Source organism: Melopsittacus undulatus, chromosome 1, assembly GCF_012275295.1.
Source record: "Melopsittacus undulatus isolate bMelUnd1 chromosome 1, bMelUnd1.mat.Z, whole genome shotgun sequence".
NCBI lineage: Eukaryota > Metazoa > Chordata > Aves > Psittaciformes > Psittaculidae > Melopsittacus > Melopsittacus undulatus.
The window spans coordinates 54,575,314-54,594,015 of NC_047527.1; the positions used below are offsets into that span (position 1 = coordinate 54,575,314).

An 18,702-nucleotide genomic window follows, 5' to 3' on the forward strand; every position below is an offset into this window, starting at 1 on the left:
TATCAATTCTGTTTTAATAGAAATTTCTGGATAATGCAAAGTGCAATAGAAAGGTCATAGCTCTACATGCTGTTAAAAATGGAATTTGCCTTTTTCCTGATCTGCTGTGGAATCGGCTAGGCTGCTTTTTTGTCTTCCCTGGCTGCATTAGAACTGAGAGACCTAAAACTGTTGTCCAGATATGACTGATGAAAAGTCTGCGTGTTGAAAATACTCATTAAATAGCTTGCTTAGCAGTAACTGTGAAGCATTTTGTAAGTACTGAATTTGGGTTTGAGTTGTGAAGAGGCCCAACAAGCACTGAGCCCTGCACAGGCTAGCCCCAGCAGCTTGTTCCGTTTCCTGACTTCTGTCCTGCTAGCCACCACTGAGTTCATTATCTGCCAAGGGAGAAGAGTCTTTTGCAGTGATAGAAAATGCTCACTTAGGGCAATGAAGAGATATTAGTACTTTCTTTCACTTGAGTCCTTAAGGGAGAACTTAAACCTGATTCAGTGCACTAAATTTTAAGACCTGAATGAACTCTGTGTTTCAGTGTCCTGTAATGTTGTTAAAATTACATCTTCCTCGCTGAAGAAGCAGTGAATGCCAAAAGTGCCTGTGCCACAGAGTTTCTTCAGCACTGTTGGGTTCTTAACTAGTTTAGCAGAACTGTTGAAGATATGGAAAATAATTCTACTTTTAATAAAAAGTTAATTTTCGAGAAGATGTAAGTAATTTATTCTGTTAAGAATCAGAAATTTATTCTATCTAATACAAAGATGTAACAAGAAGAGGGTTTTCCTGGATGTTAAGGTATCAGTGCACATCTCTTGAGTATCTCTAAGATGGGAGAGAAAGTAAAAGGCTGAAAACAGAAGGCATCAAAATTGTGGATTTATAAAACAAAATCAAGAGTTATAAGGCTGAAAATGTGAATGTAAACATGGACCTGCTCTTATAAATACAGAAGAAACTCAGACCTCTAGAGAAAAAGCTTGGGGAATGCTTGCAGCATCCACCTGTAGTCATTACAGAATAGTTACCACAGTGTTAACATCCAAAAGAAGTATGTGGTGCGATGTATATGTATTACACCTGCTCATTTGTGTGTATTTTAGAATAAAATAACCTGATACAAAATGGGTATTATTTACATAAAGCACTCTGAAGGGCTGAAAAAACATCTTGAGGACCTGACATTCAGGAATAATAGCATTTTAAAGACTATTTTGTGCTACTTTTTGTGATAGAAGATATTACATGTAAAGACATTTTCTTTTCTTTTTTTTTTTCCTCCTTAATTTCTACTTTTTCCACTTTTATGTTGAGATGTTTGGGTGAGAAAAGGGGAAAACATCTTAAATCTGTTTTGTAACCTCATTTGATTTGATTGCAAATGACTAGATTTCAATGCAAGTAACTAATAAGTCAGTCCTGTGCTGTGTTTTGAGACAAAAACGTGTGCTCCTCAGTAATACTGGTGTAACAAAATTGGGCAAAAAAAAAGCAGCAATATCATTAAGACTGAAAACTTGTCTTTTAGCAGTTAGTTTTCATTCAGTGTGTTCTGAGGAAAATTACATTTATCAGGTGCTAGGTTTCTTGGTTTCAGTGACACACCTGAGAAGAGATCTTTTATGTCCCCCAGGAAAGGGCACTAATGAAGCCTTCTTGAGCTGGCTGACTGTGCACTTGGAGCTGCCTGCAAAGTAGGAGGTGCCCAAAGGAGCATGAGACTCTTCTCTGAAGTTTTGGGCCATCTGAGATATTCAGCATTATGCTTCAGGGTACAAGCTAGTCCCTCGATTTTATGAGTCAAGGAAATGGGTAAACTGCAGCTGGGGAGTGGGTTGGTGGGTTATTCACACCTGCCCACTGAGCCTGGTCTTGCACTGTTCTTCAAAGTAGTGGGTGCTGGAACTGACACTGGGACCTCTGCTTCAGGACATGGGGCTTGGGTTCAGTCCAGCACCTCAAGCCCTGGCTAGACTCATTAGCTAAAATCCATTAGGAGATCATAAGATCATCACAGACATAGTTTCAACCTGAACCCTCCTGTGTCACTGAGTTTGGAGATAGCCAAGCATTATTACGTGAAGTAACAGGAAGACTGGGGATGAATGGGTTCTCCTCCAAGTCCTGTTTTCTTTCCTTCGTATTTTCTAATACAGTCATCTCCCTAAACATGTACTTGTCTGCTGTTTGCTTTCACCCTACAAAAGTAAATACATCCTGGTTTTTAAGAGCTGGATGTGCAGCAACTCTAGTTTTCAGTGAGTGGCATATATCCCTGCCATGCAGAAGTAGTAGTATCAAGAAAAACATAACCACCTTTTTCTTATGTAGCCTGTGGGTGTTTCTAATCTTAGCCTAATGTCTAAAGACACCAAATAGTGTCATCTATGTTACAATTGAGATTTTAAATAGATAATTGAAAGCAAGACATACAAAGGTATTTAACCTCAGAAGATTGTTAGAAAATCATATTATAGTGTTAGCAGACAGAACTCCCTTTTCCTGCTCCAGAAAAGAAGAGGAGCAGCTATACATGAAATGCTAATAATCTCACTGTGGTTTTGAATAGACTAGACTTGAGAGCCTTGAGTATTTTTCCTCTTCCCTTTTAACTGCAATTTTGTTATTGTATTGCTGCCCCCATCTCTGCTAAATATGGCTTTTGAAATGTAAATTATATCATGTTCTCAGAGATGCATATGACACCCTCAGCACTGTTCCTCTTTGCACTTCAAAGAGCTGTGTGGTCACACTTTGCATCTCAGCAAAATCGCAAGATTTGCCTTCTGAAGATTTCCTTTAATGTGTACAATCAATCCCTGATAATGTGTTTTGGGTTTTTGTTCCCTGGAGTCTGGTAATTTTAGTGTTGCTACAGGTCATCAGGAAACATAATCTCTTCTTTTTTAATTCCTCAGTGAACGTGCCTGAGGAGAGGGGAACACAAGAGAAGAGAAACAATTGAACATCACCGTTGGCCAAGACCTGAAAAAATGGTGCTGAATGAACAGAGGATTAGAACTTCATTGTAAAAGGGAAGTAAAGTCTTGGCAGGCGATTCACTTCATTTCCACATTCATCATGGCCCAAATCCTCTGGCTGGCTGGTTGATGGGACTGTCCAACACTTCCTACTTAGGTTCAGTGCAGAACCCCTCTGTCTACAGATCAAAAGACCTGTGATCAGGTGGGAACTGGATGGTGCCAAATACAGGAATGGAAAGAGAAATGGACTCTGACAAGCTAAGATGGAAGTAACTTGACAGCTTCAAGCTCTGCAGTTGTCTCCAGTAAGGACAGGTTAAGACGGGAATCTCAAGCTTCGCTGGGAGAGCAGTATGCAGGAAGCTGGTTTTCAGGCCACAAATGCTTTCACAGGTAAGGACTTACGTTCTAGTTCAGCATATACTTTTGGGAGAGCTTAATAGAGTTTAGAACATAAATTGAATAGGTCCTGGCTGTCGTTAGTGCCTTGTAGTACTTTTAGTTTAAATAGTATTTCAAAACAGTTCACTTGAGGAACAGTTCAACACTTGTATTAACAGTGAGATACACAGCTGTCTGTATTTCAGGCCCTCTGAAATGGATAGCTACAAGCTTTGGGGAAGGTGTATCTCAACTTTCCTCCTTGAAGTACTTACTTACAGCTTAACAGTAAGTGGCCTCCTGGGTCAGTATAAAACATAGTCTGTTAAGTTGCTCTTGTGTTCAACAAGGAAGTTTGACGAGAGCATAAGATGGATGTGGTTTGTATCAGGAGGCTTCTCAGAAACATGTTGGTCTTAAGCTTTTATCTCGTCAGCCAGAGCACATCCCTGGGCAGAACTTGCCAGGTACCTTCTCCTTGTACTCCCATCCCACACCACTGATGTGCTGCAGTGCTTAAACTGGCAAAGCCAGAGGGTTTAAACAGTAACTGTTTCACCTGAGTCCAGTGTATTTCTGTATAGATAACATTAAAAATAATGTGATGAGAAAGAGAGGATGCCAAAGGTGGTGTGTTTCTCTGAGGAAAGCTCCCTCTAGTGTAAAGTCCACTGGACTTAATTCAGTGCTTTCCCTGTGTGAACTGGTTTCTGATTTGAGAGGTGGAAGGAGACAGGGATCCAGAAGATCCTGCTATGTTTCCACATCTGCTGGCCAGCTGAGACCTTGTGAGAAGTGGGTAGAAAATGAACTGGATATTCCTCTTGCTTTAGTAGGTCTAGATAATGGATTAGTACCACAGTGAAAGTTTATGCTGTGCAACAAGTTTATTTTTCAAATTTAAAATTTTTGCCTGTAAAAGAAGTCTAATGGATTGATGGTTGTATCTGTGGAAGATCATTTTCTGTCTCAGGCTACTTTACCCTGGGTTGCTTTCTGTTCTAGGAGTGATTCTTGGAAGGAACAGCAAAACTGTTCATTTCCCTGTGGGCAGCCTTCCACTTTGTCCTTTCCCAAAGCAGGTCCACCCTCATAGGCTGGTCCCACCCTTCTGGCTGCAATGGAGCGGTAGCTCTGTGTCCAGCTGCCCACACCAGCACACTGGTTTGGAGCAACAGTGCAGTTATGAACTGTCTCCCTCATCTTGCATTGTTTTGATTTACAACATGGTTTTCATGTGTGTCAGTGAGATGTGTCTTGAAGGAGAGGAAACGGGAAGCTCTTCTCCACATGTGCTCCAGTGCTGATGGGAGATGTGACATCTGGGACCCCTACAGGGTTCTGCTACTTCTGCCTGGACGGCAGCATGCTCCTACAGCTCCCCACTGCCATTCTTGTCCTGTTTGTGCATGTTTTTCCTCGCTACTCTCTGCCAGCCTTTAGGTAATTACTACGGGGGTTTTGATGCTCCTTTGCTCTCCACCAGAACCCTACTGTGTGGATATCCATTCTCTTCCTTACCTGCTCTGCCTTCTGTGTCTCTCTCCTTTACTGAAAACCTTCCTACCTTCAGCACCTTTGCAATACTACGTTATTTTCTTTCTAGCTTTACACTCTTGCCATGGCATCTACTATCCCTTAGCTCCCAGAAGGTAGTGGTTGTTGCCAGTGTGGTCAGGGTGCTTGGGCATCAGAGTGGCAGAAAGCTGGTAACCGTGTGACTGCTGCTGGGTGGAGGAAACTTGGCAAACAGTGTGCATAAAATTCAGGGAGATGAAACTGGGGTTTCTGAAGTCCCAGGACAATAGTCAGATGGTGAGACAACCCTGCAGATTCAACCTATTCTGTAGGCTTTAACAGTGTGAAGGTTGCTTGGTTTCTCATAAGAAATTCTTACATTCTTCTGGAGCTGCCTCCAGTAAAGATGTTAATAAACATTTTCAAATCTTGGTAGCTGTACTAAAGAATGATTAACTATTGAATTCAGTTGCACCATACATTCAGGAAACTTGTAAAAGTTGAAATATCATTGCTTTATATGAGGAGAAGGCAAGGACTTCTCTTTCTTCAAATTAATATCAAAGTGATACTCTTATTTGCTTTTTGGAGATCCTTCCTGTTCTTTTATATAATGCATTCAGCAGTAAATAGTGAGTAAGTATGTAGTTCTTAGAAATTTACTGGACTCTGTTATGTTAGTTTAAGAGTTGCAATAAAAGTGTAATGGCAGGTGGATATGGTTGCTTCTCTAATCCTTGCTATACTGCTCCTTAGTTCTACTGCAATGCCAGTTTAGCTGTAGGAGAAAACAGAAGCTGCTGGTGGCAGAGGGGGCATGGCCATATGCAGAAGGGAGCTGATTTGTATAGAAAAAGCTTTGTTATCTGAAACCTGTGCACTGTCAATGCTGAATCTAGCTATGCTAAGTGATTGCAGCTATTGCAACAATCAGAGTAATTATTTCAATTTACAGCTGAAGAGAGTGCTGGCAAAAGAAGCCTGGGAAGATGAGGCTTCTGTTTAGCCACCTTCAGATTATTTCATAAGCCTCCTTTTTACCTTTCTAATCGTTGCAACCTGGAAAGGCTTATAGTTATGGCTAGGAGGTATTTTGATCCTGCCTGTATGCTCATTTTACTGGCACAGATGCCAAAGCTGCTCTTTTTTGCAGATGGCTCTTGTTCCAAGAGATGGGCTCATTCAATCACTTTGTTGTGTGTTTCCAAACAACAGCTTATAGTTAGAGCTTTTACACTCTACTGGGTAAATACTAATTTGAGTAGGTCATGTGAGTGTAATAGCTTCAGGATTACCAAATGTAGAGAAGGCAATGGGAGGGAAGTGCTCCTAGACTTGATTAGGAAGGAGATGGCTGAGCCTGTGATGGGAAAAGCCAAACAGAATGATAGCAATCATGAAAAAGTGAGCTTATCGTTCTTCAGAAGGTGAGAAGAGAAAATTTGAGAATAAAAGCAGTAATATGAAAGAAAAGAGGTTTCATCCAGCTCATAGAACTGGTAGGTAACATTTCCTGAAAACAAACCCAAGAAATTCAGGAAGGCTACCAATTCCTACTGGACCTAACTTTTCCAGTCACACTAAAGAATTTTAAAAGCACAAATAAAAGGTCTCCCAACAAAAAAGTGTAAGAAGAGACAAAATCGCATTATCTGGAAATTGATAACTCATACAGAAAGTGAAAACTAGATTATGTTACTAGAGATGAATGCAAAACTATGTTAGAAGAATGCAACTCGTACAACAAAGAAACAAGGTATGTTCTCAGTAGTAATAAGAGGACGACTGAGTTTTCAGACTACTAGTTGAGATGGAACGTCAAAACTGACAGTGTAGAGAGGACTGAGTAGTTCATGATGTTTTTTACATCATTCTTTGCCAAAAGGGTGACTTGTAATCAGGTGACAAGAAAAGGACTGCTACCTTGAGAAAGGTAAGAATTCCAAATAGAGCAGGAACAGAACTGATTAGAAACTAATGAGATAGGATAATAGGTATTTTAGAACAAGCTGGAGCTTATTTAATGATCTCTGCAAGTAGGGTGAAATAGCTGAAGCAATGTCTGAGCAATTAGAGGTTACATTTGGAGAACATTTAGAGGACAGTCCAGGCTCAAAAAAGCTGTGAAATGGCAAACACTGCACCTAGTGTTAACTTTTGTGGGTTGTTCTTTTTCCTGTTTGAAGTAGATAGCTTATCTCAGATTCTTGGGGAAAAAAAGTTGGAATCAAATAATTAACTGATTTTTTAAATAAATAGCCTGTAGATAACAGTATGATAAATGATTTTGCATGGTTTGTTTCCAGAGTACCTAGTCAGTGGAGCCTAATTTCCCTGAAAGCAGGGAAACAGTGTATCTTATTTCTTGGAAGGCTTTTCACCCTTTTGTAAACAAGGTGGCAATATGGGCTACAAGGTGGGTACACAGTTGGCTGGAAAGCTGTTCTCGGAATAATTACTAGTGATTCATAGTCAAACTAGAAGGGTAAGTCAAGCGGGGTTTTGCCCTGGTTTGCCTGAAAGTATTCACTATTTTAATTAATGACTTAGATAAAATCTGCGTGCAATATATCCAGATGACACTAACCAGGGAGAGGACGTAAACCGTTTGAACACAGGATTAGAATTCAAAATTAATGTGGTATATTGGAGAACTGATCTAAAATAAATATGATGCAGTTCATTAAGGACAAGTTCTAAATTGTGGTTGGGCAGGAATAATCAGCTGTGCAAATCAAAATGTAAAATAACTGGTGAGGCAGCAGGTCTGCAGAAAACAGATGGACAGTTGCAAGAGTTCAGAAAATGGCTATGAATCAACAGGACAATGCTCTGTATGCTCTGCTGTAGTATATTAACAAATAATTTTTTCCACTCTACTTAGCATTTGTATGGCTGGTGTACTGTTTCTGGTGTGAGCAGTGCTCTTCAGGCATGTTGGAAGCATCCAGAGGAGAGCAGAAGGCCAGAGTTCTAGACAACATGACCCTTGAGAACTGAACAGTCTTTTTCAGACTAGATGAGTAATTCTCAAGTTCTTTGAATATGTTTTTCTCAGGAAACAGTGGGGATTTTCGTTGCAGCCTGTGTCCGACGCATTGAGCTACATGGCAAGATGTGGCCGTGATACACTGGTACTTTGGTGTGATGGTCAGAAGGACCACCTCACTTGTATGCTTCTTAGCAGCCATGAAGTACTACACCTTCTGCTTTGGCCACCCCTGGTGCTGCACCAGTGCAACAGTAACAGTGGTGGGATCCTGGACAGCCTAGTTCTGTTTTTAAATTAGCTGCTTTCCTCACCACTGCACGTTTTGAACGCTGGTTTAGGAGAACCGTGTGATGCTGAAATTACCTCCCCATCACTGAGGAGCATGTGACACTGGGGCATCTAGGATAGTCAAGGGGAACACTATGGGATGGATTAGGAATCAGTGTGTGAAACCTCTTGACCTTGCAAGGTCAGTTTACGTCCATCAGGATTTTATTAGCTCTGTCTCAGCACGAGCTCTGACAGACCTGGGCTGACTCTGAGGCATTCCTGCCTTGTGACCCTCAGCACTCCTAGAGGGATTATTAGCTCTGGCACTATGGAAACCTGAATAAATAGTAAGAGGTTGCTCTGTGCAATAGGTCCTGCCTTTCAGTCTGGCACTGACTTTTCCTGTCACCTTCTGATCCCATTCTGTCACAGCTTCGTATCTTCGCCCTCACACCTTCCCCTGTGGAAGTGATGGCACCCTCAAATCTTTCCATAATCCTTTGCAGCCTTATCTCTCAAGGTCATTGTTGCCAAAGCTTGACCTTGGGTTGTATCCAGAGAGGCAAAGTTACTCCCAAGAAGCAACACCTCTGCTTGGTTGATACTCTCCCAGGCTCCCTGCTTTAGCAGAGAAAGTGAACTCATCTGTTAGGAAATCCTCATGCACACAGGAATGCAGCTTGGTGGAGCTTCTCCAGTCCCCCTGCCACTGGTCTGTATCCCCCTGGCACTCAGGAGTTCTGCTGCACTTCTTGTCCTGTGTTTCATTGTTCCATGCTTTCCCAATTTTTTGCCACCTCTTCCCCCATTAGAGCTCAAATTCCATCTGTCTATATTGAGACTCTTCTGTCCTTCACTGTTTTAACATCTGGTCTCACTTCTCTTCCATATTTCCTACCCCTCTGGTAATCTGCTTTTCACTGCTTCCATCACCTACTTTTGTTTCCAGACCTCTCCCACTTTCAGACCAACTCACTACAACTTAATTTCAAATTGGGTTGCCTCTTCCCCTCTTTTCTAGACTCAGGTCTTCATCTCCTCATCTGCCTTTCTCGGGGGTGAGTACCTTTTCCCACGTTGCATCTCTTCCACAGTGACTTCTGGTTTCTTTCTTTGCAGGAAGGCAATCTAAGACCCTGCTGCTCAGTTTGGCTTCTCTCCCTACATCCTGTTTTGCTTAACTGCTGGTGTTTTGGGTGGAGATGTCTCTGGCATAGGGGTGGTAGTTCCAGAATAGGGAGGCTTCTTGAGGGGATTACTAGATGAATTGCTCCAGTGGGTTGCATATGACCCAGTTGGCCATTATTCATTTATAGAAGAGCGACAGAAGATGTGATAACCATTTAAAAGTATATGGAAATTTCATGTAAAGAGGAAGGTAATAGAAACTGTTTTCCAGTTCTGCTGAGGATAGAACATGAAGTAACAGACAAGCTTATTGTGGTGGAGAGATTGAGGTTAGACATTAGGAAAATCTTTCTAATGGTAAGGATAGTTAAGAACTGCAGCCGATTGCCTAGGGAGGTTGCAAAGTCTCCATCACTGAATGTTTTTAAGAACAAGTTAGACAAATATGTGTCAGGAATGGTTTATGTATAGTTGATCTTGCCCTGAGGCAGAGGAATGGAATTCATGAGAGCACTTCCAGCCTTACTTTTCTGTGATTCTATTATTGCTGCTTCCCTGGATAATAAACATACATTTTTAAGGTTAGTAAACCACCTGCCCTACTCTGTCTTCTCAGTGTTCGATGTAGATTCTGTTGAGCCCTTGGAACAATTGATAAAGGGATAAGGAGTCTTGGGTGTTTAAAGTCATAACTCTTTTTGCCAGGATATTGCTCCATTGCATTCCTTCTAGCCAGGCTTTTTGTAAACATCTTATTTTTGGGGTGTGTGACATATGTTGCTATGTCTGTGCAACTTGCATAGAAATATTTTAATGTTACATAAATACTGCATCCATTCTTCTGTTTCACAGTATGCAAGTATTTTAAGCAAAGCTTTCACCACTCTTAGACAGTAAGTGTATTTAAAAGGTAATTGTTAAGAATAATGAAAAACAGGCCAAAGCCAAAGTAACCACCCTTTGAGGTTGTTTTCTTTATTATGAATAAAATTATTAGCATCGAATACATAACTTGTATCTGCTGCTGAAGGTAGCCTTCTTCCTCAGAATTATTAATTGAGGCTCAATGTAAAACAGTAAAACAGGTTTGAGATGTCTTCTAATAAGAATATAATGTAATTAATATTAAAAGCAGTTTAAAACTCATTTATACACCAACACAGGTCTCCCACATTGCTGATGTCATTATTTCCATGATTTGCAATTACAGATAAACATTTCATTTAAAAAAAATACAGCTTGAATATATAGGAGATTATTCTCCTCCCCCTCTGTTCCAGGTTTTTTTTTTTCATCTGTCTCTTGAAGCTGATCTAGTATTGCTGCCATTTTCTTAACAAATGCTTTCTTACTTTATGAATTTTCAAGGTTACTGTGTCACTCATGGACAACTCTTACTGTCTTTTAGTTCATGGGAGAAACAGATTGCCTTTTTGCAATGGCCCTTACTCAGCACACAGATAGTAACAGATCACATTCCATGGTATTCCCTTAGATATTTTATTTCGAGTGTGCAATTTTTAGAGTACAGATAGTATTCTCAGCAAAAATACATGGAAGAAGATATAACCTTAGTGTCTAAGAGTTTGCTATCTAAATATGTTACATTCAGCAAAACTGTTTTAAGTATAGTAATGCATAGCTTGGGAGTCTCCTCTTCAGGGTTAAATGCTTTAATAGAATTACAGGAGAGTGAGAAACTGTGAAAATCAATTTGCAAGCGCTGGTGTCATGTGAGAGTGATAGCTTTTGGTCACAACCTAATTCTTAGGTTGTCCTTAAGATCAGTGATTAGAACAGCAGTGCTTTTTTGCTTTAGGTCATTCTTCAAATCTGGGAGGTCGGTTTTAAGTTTTGACCCCAAACTTTGTGTAGGTGAAACATTGTGTTTTCTTCTTTCTTTTCTTTCCCCTCAAGAAAACAGATCTCTTCAAATGTCTGGTTAAAGGACTGTTTAATCTGTAACTGCACAGGTACTGCCTTTGCTAATCGAGCTGTGGCAGTCCTTGTGCAAAAAGAGAGGCATTTCACACAGGCCAAGGATTTAATATTTTAAACTCCTTTCCTTTCAATTTCTTATATTTAATTGAGGTAGAAGAGCTCCTTGCCTGTTTGCTTGTTTCAGTGAAGTACTACATCCTATTCTTCTTGCTGAGGGGAAGAATGGGAGAATTTGGAGGGCAGTCACTTCCAGAAGGTAGCCTCGCTGTGTGAAGCCACCTAGAGCTCAGAGAAATGTGGAGGCAGAGACAGGCACAACAGAAGCCAACAGGTTTCCAGAGGAAATGCAGTGGTGTGGTGCCCTGTGAAACACTTTCAGAGACACTGGACTCAGACAAGGATCCTCTACAGACCCAGAATTGCAGACCATTCATATCAAGCTCCATCCTAAAATTGCTATTCTGATCTGGAATGATTTAAAAAAAATTATTTTAATTTTTAATTAAATTTTCATCAATATTTGAGTTAATTTAAATTCCATTTAAAAGCCCTTTAATTTTCAGTCTAGGTGTAGTCTTGGCTATGTGTGCATGTTCCACTTGACAGTTCAGAGCCCAAATGAAGGCTGAGCAGGCCAGAGCAAAAGAAGATTCAAATTTAGAGAAACATCATGGCCAATGCTAAGATCAAAATTATTTCATGAAGTAGTGTATTGATGGAAATGGCAAACTTCTCCTTCCCAAAGTAATGGGAGAGCATGCTGCAGCATGTTCAGGGAGGATGTTTCAGTTGGATCCTCACCTTCTATAGCCATTTTTAGTAGATGATACTCAGTTGTGGCATTACCATTTGCAAAACTGATGGTTCTTTGGAAGTGCCCATCTGCCATTTCTCATTTCTTAATAGTACCTGTCACGGTGCCTTCGCATAGTACAGCTTAATCAGCCAAATGGCCAATTCCAGACTGAATATGACAATAAATTTAGCTGTAAATATGCTACATTTCAGTGTTTAATCATAATAAAAAGGCAGACTTTTTGAGTGGACCAAATGAATATGTAGTCTCTTGAGTAAAACCCAGAAAATAAAAACTGGTGAAAACCGATAGTTAAATTGACAGTATGTGCTTTCTGTTAATTCTTGCTAAGTAATTAGGTAGGCCTTTTTTTTAGAGAAGAGATGGGATATGGTATTCAGGCTATGCCTGTGGCTGGCTGAGAGTATTTTTCACTGCTGAAAAGGTCTTTTGCATGCTGAGGGTAATGCTCCTGCTGATGGTGTTCCAGGCAGAAAACCAGCCTTGGGCTGCGTCTGCTGGAGGTGGCCAAAAATCCTGTGCAGGAACACGCACTGCTTCCTAACAAACCCATCAGATGCCTGTCATCAGGTACCACATAACCCGCTTGGGAGGAGGAGGAGGAGGAGGAGCAGGAGCACCAGTGTGAGCCGAGCTGGAAATATGTTTTTTTACACACATATAAGCACTAAAAGAGGAAGCATAGGACCCAAATTGATTTCAAGCTACTGAAGCACTGGACTACACTGTTTTGGAAGCTGAGGGGAGGCCAAGTGGAAACATGAGCGATATTAGTCAAAAGCTAGTTTTATTCATGCAAGAAGGATGCAGGATGTTCCCATGTGCTCAGCTTCAGGCAGTGGATCTCTGGTTTTGAGTTAATAGTGTGAGGTGAAGTTTTGGTCTAATGTTTTGTTTGTTTTTTCTACAGTGTCAGGCAGGCTGTTTAACTATCTCCTGATAGAACAGAGAATATAAAAAAATAAATTCTTGGTTTCCTTGTACCATAAAATAAATGGTATAAATTAATGTTATGTTTCTTTGTTGTATGCTATAGCAACACCTTTACAAATCAGAACCTGCAGTTTGGGTAAACAAGGAAGTTAAAATATTTGATGTTGCAGGATAAATGTGGTGAAAAAGCCTAAAAGTTACTTAGGAGAAGGTAATACTATGCATACAGAGTTAAATGTTACATTTACTTCTTTGATGCTTATACCCTCTTACTTTTTAGGAAAAGAGGCCATGATGAATGGGGATTATCTTACTTGTCAGGCCTTTATTGGTTGCTGTTTGGTTTGGGTTTTGTTCAGAGCAAAGCTTCTTAAGGGTGGATGTAATCCTTTCTCTGAGCCTTTCTATGAATGTGCATGTTCCAGCAGGTGTATCAGGTACATCTCGCATCCTGGGGCTTGACTTTCCTCACAGAAGCATTTTGTCATGGAGCAATATGGATTCACACAAGCATGCACCCCATGCTGCTTCTCTCCCAGGTTTTATCTGCAGGGACTGCCCAACTCCTGCTCCAAGCTCTTTCTAGAGGGACACTCCCACCCTCTTTAATTTCTTTCAGGCCTCAGCAATGGTGAATAAGCAAAATATTCACTTTCTAGAAGGATCATTAATTGTTGATAGGATGCAGCCTTCAAACCCTGCCAGCCTCTTACCAACACCCAGAGATACTCTTTTCCCTGGAAGGGAATATCACACAATACTCCGATATGTCTGTAATAGCTGCTTTCTGAGATCTACCTTTTCCAAAGCTGTGAAGCTGTGCACATGTGGGGCTCAGAAACTGCTGGTTTCTGAACCAAGGGGCTTTGGGCAGTTGGACTTTGACAGTACTTGAAGACCAGGAACTTGGTGTTTGATATCAAAACAAAATTCCACTGTATCATATCTGAGTTGTTTCCTATCACCCTACTATAATTTGACTGTAAAATATACCCAGTAGTTTAGACTGCTGAATCCTTAAGCTTTCTTTGGAAACCACCCAGATGGGTTTCCCAGGGGTTTAAGTGGATGTTACTGTGTGCGGGTGGCAAGCGGGGCACTCTCCCTGCTCTTCATAACCACAGGTCCTTTTCCATACTCTCTTGTGCCGGGATTGACAATCTGTTCACAGAGAAGAACAGATTGAGCACTGTGTTTTTCATAAGTAGTGGGTTTTGATTTTATTTCTTAAATTTTCTGTCCTATTGTAGGCTCTCTATGTCCTTAGCTTGCTTTCTTCACTAGAAAGTCACTCCCTTCTGATTAGGGGCAAGAATAGAGAAAGCTGTCTTTGAAGAGTGTGGAGTCAATGAGGATTTTTCATGATGGAAACACATACAAAAATCCTATTCTACAGCCAGCATCTAAGCAGCATCTTCAATCCATGTCTCTGAGGATAAGCTTGTTTGTGTTGTTAGTAGGTAAAGTAGCTTCATTCAGTGCCATGTGATTGCTGACAGCACGCTATGCCTATGTGTTGCAGGTATACATATGGGGAAGTGGTGGGAGGAGGACCGAGGACAAGGCACTGGTTTTGGAAAAGCCTGGAAGACTTGCTTGCTTATAAAGGTGTTCAAGAGTAGTCTGTTTTTCCTGGAGGCTTAGACTATACAAACTAGTAATTTATACTGTCTGAAGATGGATTCGCAGTCAGGCTGTGTACTCAGTCGGCCCTTGATTTAAATGAAAAAATTGGATTTTGTGCATAAGTCTCCATCTTTCCTCTTTCTGAGCTTTATTATACTTGATTTGTTTATCTCAAAAGAAATACTTTAAAGATAATATCTGCTTCCAGTTGCTTAGAGCGAGAATCTGAAGAGACCTGCCACAACAGTGCTAGAGTAAGTTCAGAAAAACTTCACTGTTATTAACTTAGGACGTAGGTGGCAACTGTGAACTAAAGGCGTTTTTTTTTCCTGTAGAGATCGTAACTTTGTGCCCAAACCAGTGCTATTTATAGAAATTGTTGGAGAGTTCATGTGTAATAACAGGAATGGGGTAAACTCCAACAATAAAGGCAACAAGTGTGATTCTTGAAGATGTTTTAATTGAGTGCCTTCTTTAACGTATACATGAAAAAGTGACAAAACATTGACTTAGTGGCTTTTGTACAGTCTCTCAAGTATGTTACTGTTTCCAAATCATATTATTCTAGTTTTGATGAGAACAAGTTAACGTTCTCTCAGGCATATGACTCCTGCTCATAGTGATCTGTGTGGCACTAGAGAATCTTCAGCTGAGATGAGGACCCTGCTGTGCCAAAGCCGTCAGTGTCAGCCCCTTTTAAAATCTCAACATCTGAAAAAGGCAAGATAGAAGCAGAAAGAAAACGTGCTCCTGTTCTGCATTTACAGATAGACAACGAAGGCACGGATGAAATATTTACATGGAGTGAGCTAGAAAGCTTGGCAGACCTGAGAACTAAAGCTACAGCCTCTGAATCTCAACCCAGTATGAAGGGTGAGATTATAACCACAAGTACTAACATCTTTATTTTTATCTCTGAGTTAGCAGTATACCTACTGCACTATTTTCTCACAGTTCCTCTGTTGTATCTTTATTGTTTCTACTTGCTGCTGCTATGAGGAGAAGAACATAAGTTAGTAGGATTTCTTGTAGAAACTGTAGGCTTGCTTTATGCCAGCAGTGCTGGAAAGAATTTCTCTGAAGAAGAATTACAGTTGCCCGTAAAATATGTGACACAAACAACCCTTCTGATTCACAAGCATTAATCGTGCATTGGGAAGAAGGAGGTGCTGGGGTACAAGAGTGCTTGAAGGATATGGAATATTACTTAAGGGCTTAAAAAAAATAAAATCTATGATTGAATTGCCAACTAGAGAGTAGGATTATTGAAATTCATGGGAACAAAATTTAGTGAGATGAATACAAATAAAGCTGCCTATGTTAGTTTCATGATTCTTTTTCAAGGATCTTTAAATGCAAAATATGTTCATTAACGTAATGTAGGCAGGCTCATTGCTTTGTGGCTTTATACACATGGATCAGACTTATGTGTTGTCTTAACGCACATTTTGAAAAGCCTCAGAAAGGTCTGTTCTTTATGCAGCTTGCTTTCTACAAAGGTAGAAATGCAAGTTTTGTGGAAAGATCATATTTCATACTACAACTAGTGGCCTGTTGGAAAAGCAAACAAACAAGACACCAAACCCCAGAAGTATTCAGGTATATAAGCCCTTCAGCTCCAGGAAATCTTTAAAGAAGTGTTCAGGATTCTGCAGTTTACTAAGGGCCATCTTCTGCTACATAAGCAAAAGAGCACTAAAACCAGTCAAGGACAGCCAGTGGGGAGAAAATTCTCATGCAAGTGAAATTGACTGTTGCTGTATTAGCATTTTGCTTTCAGTCAGTATTGTGATTGTGAATGAAATCCCCCAGTTGTTCCCATTGGTGGCACCATGGTTCAGCTCACAGAACAGCTTTGTTGCCACCAGAATAGCCAGTACTTGCTAACAGAAGACTAGAGAAGGTGAAGTTGTTTTTTTCCATCTGTTTAGTACCTCTGACCTAATGAAGAGGCAGTGGGATGCTGGACATGTTAATGAGAGAAATGAGGAAAGAGAAATGAGAGCTATGGACAGTACCTAAAACTGAGGTGGACTTGCAGAATTTTACCGTAAAAGAAATACATGCTTGAGCCTGCCATCTGGAAAGAGTGTTCACGGAGACACTGAAGATTTGCCCAAGCCTGACTTTTGATGGTTGCAGAAGGTAAAGCTGGAGATAAAATTAGCTGTGCATAAAGGAGTTAACATGATTCTCTTTAGCAGTGATAGCTGTCATTACAATCACACCAAGTTCTGTCAACCCTGGGTTAGAAAAACCTTTAAATACTTGTACAGGGAGCAAACTCTGGATATCTTATCCTTAAATTGACAGTCTTGAAACAGTTTCAACTGGGAAAGAGCTAGACTCATTTTTGAGAAGAGTATCATAAGTCTAGTGTGCTGATTCTTAGTTTTTCTGTTTTTAAATATAGGGCCGCTGTCTAGAAGTCAGATCAATGTGAGACTGTGTAGACATTACATGGTGCCAAGAAATAAGTTCCCAGATATTTATAAATAAACTCTCAGTGCGCTCCCATTTTCCTTCCTCTTGCCTTTGATATTATCCCACGCATTTACCTCCAGGCTATCTATACTTTTTTATAAAGACACCAATAGTAATTCTCTTTTTTTCTGAATTTTATTCTTGAAGAAAATAGATCAATTATACAGTGGAACACTGGCTAGGTTACAGCTAATAGCCATAGCTGTTAACCTTGGATGTTCTTTTTACCTCTGTAGTAATTATGAACTGTTAAATTGAGTGGAAGAGTAATCTGTGAGACATAAAAGTAGAAATCATGCATTCCAACATGATAACCTTAAAAATTCTTTTATTGATTAACATTGTACAGTATTGTCAATATCTTGTGACTATTACGAGGTTTAAAAAGTGCAACTTAAACTGTGAGAATAATCTGTGGAATATTTGTGTACTCTGCTGCAGAAGGCATGCTTTTATGGTGTTTGAGTCTTTCAAGATTGTTTGGAAATCAGAAATTAAGTAAAGAGCAAGGTAGTCTTTGTATAAATGGTCCAAGAGATCCCATTTTAATAACACTTGAAGAGTTGTTAAGAATGCTTAGTTTTGCTAAATGCATCTACCAGAAGAGACAGAATTGAATAATATGTCCAGTTAATCTAGAAAGGAGTATTTCAAGTCTCATCATGTTAAAAAGAATCAGCTGTGCCTTTAGTATAAGGGGAAGATACATTACTGCTCTGGTCCACTATGAATACAAATGTATGTATTTTCTCACCACTTCAGGTGTTCTAATGCAGTGTTGATATTCTTACCTGCCACTGTTATGTTTGTTGATTATGAATGACTAAATTGTTTAATGTGAAGTGAGGTAATAACTCTCTCCTTTCCTCTCCCATCTCTGCTACTTTCAGTTTGTTCTTCAGCTTTGTTGAAAGTAATACTGTTTGGTTTTCTTCTTCTGTCAGGTTTTACAACAGAACTAGACTCCACAAGAAGTTACGGGGGTTATAACATCTGTCATTAGATTTCTGTATTCTGGACAGGTAATAATTAGTAAAGTTTAGCTGTCAAAGTTTGTTTGAAACTGCATCCTTAAAATAGCAAATAGTTTTATATTAGAATAAGATATTAAAAAAGAATAAATTTGAAGGAACAAAAGCTAAACTAAAGCTCATAGGAAAAGCTATGACAGTTATCAGACTGAAGATATGACATAGTTTTGTTTTTCTGTTCTCAGTAGTAATAACAATTAGTTGCTTTGTCTCAGGATGATTTCCCTGAGAAAAAAGGTGACTCTGAATTTTACTTCCTATGGCAATGTAGCTGTAATTTTGAACGGTAACTTTCTTAACGGCTCTGTATCTGCTCCTCACCTACAGCTGTAGGGGTCATGATAAGTAAATTAAGTATAATTTAGAGCTCAGATATTGATATTAGCAGGTGTGTGGCTTCATAGTATGTCAAAGGTAGTGTTTATCCTTAGATTTATTTTGCTGGACTTTATTGTTTGATATTTGGAGATTCAGTTTTCCCATAATGACTTATGCTGCCATTGGAAGACACTGCATCTCTGATGATCTCATGTTACTGAGAAGTGCTGTTCTGTTTGTTGTGAAATATATTGAGTTATACATCCCTGTATTATTAATTCC

At 39.8% G+C, this 18,702-nt stretch overlaps 1 protein-coding gene across 1 annotated transcript in view; it reads left to right on the plus strand.

The window, feature by feature from the left end:
• LDLRAD4 (low density lipoprotein receptor class A domain containing 4) overlaps positions 1-18,702 on the plus strand; it is a 284,564-nt gene that overhangs the window by 101,822 nt on the left and 164,040 nt on the right. The window contains exon 3 of the mRNA XM_034061144.1: positions 2,916-3,374. Coding sequence (XP_033917035.1) covers positions 3,335-3,374 — 40 coding nt within the window. The 5' untranslated portion in view covers positions 2,916-3,334. The remainder of the gene's footprint in view (positions 1-2,915; positions 3,375-18,702) is intronic.